Here is a 2,523-nt window from a genome sequence, read left to right as displayed (position 1 = left end):
TAAGCCCCAAGAAGCCGTGGTTTACAGTGAATTTATAACGGCTAATGGGCGTTGTTAGGCACGACGCGAAGCGGTGTATTTCACTTTAGTATTTTTGGTGTTGCAAGCTATTAAAATGACCTACATAAATATGCAAACTATCTTTAAAAGTGACCTTGACATTGCTTGATGTTTGTGTTCTTATAAATATTGTGTTGACATTATGCTTTCTATCAGCCAACCAGATTGTAGAGTTAAAGTTAAGAGTTTCCATATTATTTTATAGGTATCTTTGGTTATGGCTACATTTGGGCCTTTCATTTTTGAATAGGAATATTTTTCCAGAACCAAAGAATAATGATTCAAAGGATGTTGTCGCACTTGGCTAGATCGCATTGTGCCTGACGCCCCACAGAACTGCACTCAAATGCAACTACAAATGGAATAGTCATTAATAACCTAGAACGAGCACAGTATACGTTCAGAATACCTTGATATTGATAGTGTAGCTGTATGGTCATTACAGAAATAATGGTCCAGTAGTCTGTGCAAAGGAACCATTGATAGTGAGAACCTCAAAAGTCTTTAACGGAAATGCAGTGAAACACAATCAATAGACATGTCAATTCAGTAAGTGGACCTTAATCACAGCAACCTGATTTATTATGTACTCGCTTATACAATAATACAGGCTCCACTTTCCTTTTACATACCATATTGTTTTAGCAAATGTGTTTGTACTTCCGACATTCACAGATGGATGTAAAATCATGTCGGACGGATATGCGATTTGTAGTTCCACATATAAATTACATTTGAGATTAGAGTTGGCAGAACACTATATTGCTACACTATATTACATACTTGGTCCAAGATGTTTGGAGAAGCAATTTGAGTTGTTTTTTGTTTCCCAGAATTAAAATGCATGCAGCATTTTCAGGCCTCTGCTGCTCCAAACAAGCATCTTATCCTTAGGCAAGGTCCAGCATTGGCTCATTAAAGTGACAGTAGGCTGCACACTTTGCATAAGAGGTTTTTGGCTCTAACACACTTTTAGACTTCATCCAGGTATAGATCGTATGAAAAACTGAACTTGAACTGTTACACCAGGTTGTATTAAACCTGGATGTGTATTGGGAGCATATTAATGTGATTTATTCAGCAATTCATTTGGCAATTTATTTCCCAATCCTCTGTTTTATTTATAGTCTTGTTTATCTCTGAAAAAGCTCAAAACATTCCTCTCACAACATTGGCCAATTGCTATTGCGCATGGATTCACTTGAAATGTTGCAACCCATAAAAATCTCCATTTATAACCGCAATGCCTTCCCACTCTCTGAGGCAACTTGTGTTTTGATTTGGGTGGAAATTCATATCTTTTTTGTCTTTTCTTTTTCAGAAATCATCTCTTCAGGCTACATTTAGAGGATCTTTCATTGATCCAGGTGGGTGAAAAAGTCTCTCTGTCTTTTTCTGTCTTTCTTTTTTCTGGAATTGCTCAGACAGCTCAAACACCCAGGATAAGACTAACAGGTGTTGCTGCCACCACGTGTGAATGCCAATTACAGTGGCTTCATAAGCTTAGAGAGAAAGACTCTGCCAATTTAAAAGTTGTCAGTTCGTCACAATGCTGACGTGACTGGCGTTCGTGCTCCCTGGGCTGGTGCTCTCTGTTAAATCTGTAAACTTTCCCTGGACTCCATTTTTGGATTTGTGTGGTTTGAAACCTATTAACAGCTCTCATTTGTATGGCCTGATGTCTGTTTGTGCTAAATTTAATGTTTAAATGCTGGCAAACAAACATGTTTTTTGAGTCTCTGATACTGAATTGGGAATTAAAAATGATGTTCACTAATAAATATGATGAGGCTGATTAGGATTAGCGAGTCTTAAGGGCCGTTCATTCTCACTCTGATTAATCACTGGAAATTGTTGTCAATGTGCTTTATGAGGTGGCAGATCGCTCTCAAAGATGGAAAATAAGCCTTATTAAAAAGATTATTATTTCTTGGATAAAGAGTAAATAAAACTATGAAGCAAGGTCTTATTTTATTTATTTATTTATTTTTAGCATTTTGTCCACTAAACCAAAGTCATGTCTTGCAACCAACGTGAAGGGGAAAAAAGAACAAAAAATTAAATGTCTTAAAATATATTTTAATATATCAGTAATTTTCATGTTTTATATATTTTGCTCCAGCATCCCTGGAAACAAACATAGGAGAATCGTTTAGAGAATGGACAGATGGATATTTTATATAGTAATATTATTTTATATTTTTTTACTTTTTATAACAAGGCAGTGTTAAGCCAGGTTGTAAAATATTGCTTAATGAAATATGTAGCAAATTATTTAATAATTAATAATTTATTTATTTTAAAAAATTATGTTGAAAAATGTGTTTAAAACATTTTTGGAAATAATTAAGATGTTTACGCTCACATGTTATAAAAATGTTATACATTTTTACTTTACAACTCATGACATTATTTACCTTTATATTAAAGGGGTCATATGATGCGATTTCAAGTTTTCCTTTC

The 2,523-nt window shown here is 34.6% G+C and overlaps 1 protein-coding gene across 1 annotated transcript in view; it reads left to right on the top strand.

The window, feature by feature from the left end:
• LOC107657788 (semaphorin-5A-like) overlaps window positions 1–1,439 on the top strand; it is a gene marked incomplete at its 3' end in the record, with an annotated part of 18,816 nt that extends 17,377 nt beyond the window's left edge. Inside the window, exon 3 of the mRNA XM_016446033.1 lies at window positions 1,382–1,439. Coding sequence (XP_016301519.1) covers window positions 1,382–1,439 — 58 coding nt within the window. The remainder of the gene's footprint in view (window positions 1–1,381) is intronic.
• Between the last annotated feature and the right edge of the window lie 1,084 nt (window positions 1,440–2,523).

Source organism: Sinocyclocheilus anshuiensis, unplaced genomic scaffold, assembly GCF_001515605.1.
Source record: "Sinocyclocheilus anshuiensis isolate Anshui unplaced genomic scaffold, SAMN03320099.WGS_v1.1 scaffold7, whole genome shotgun sequence".
In the NCBI taxonomy this organism is placed as follows: Eukaryota; Metazoa; Chordata; class Actinopteri; order Cypriniformes; family Cyprinidae; genus Sinocyclocheilus; species Sinocyclocheilus anshuiensis.
The sequence above is the reverse complement of the archived record's forward strand: the minus strand, read 5'-3'. Positions and strand labels throughout refer to the sequence as shown.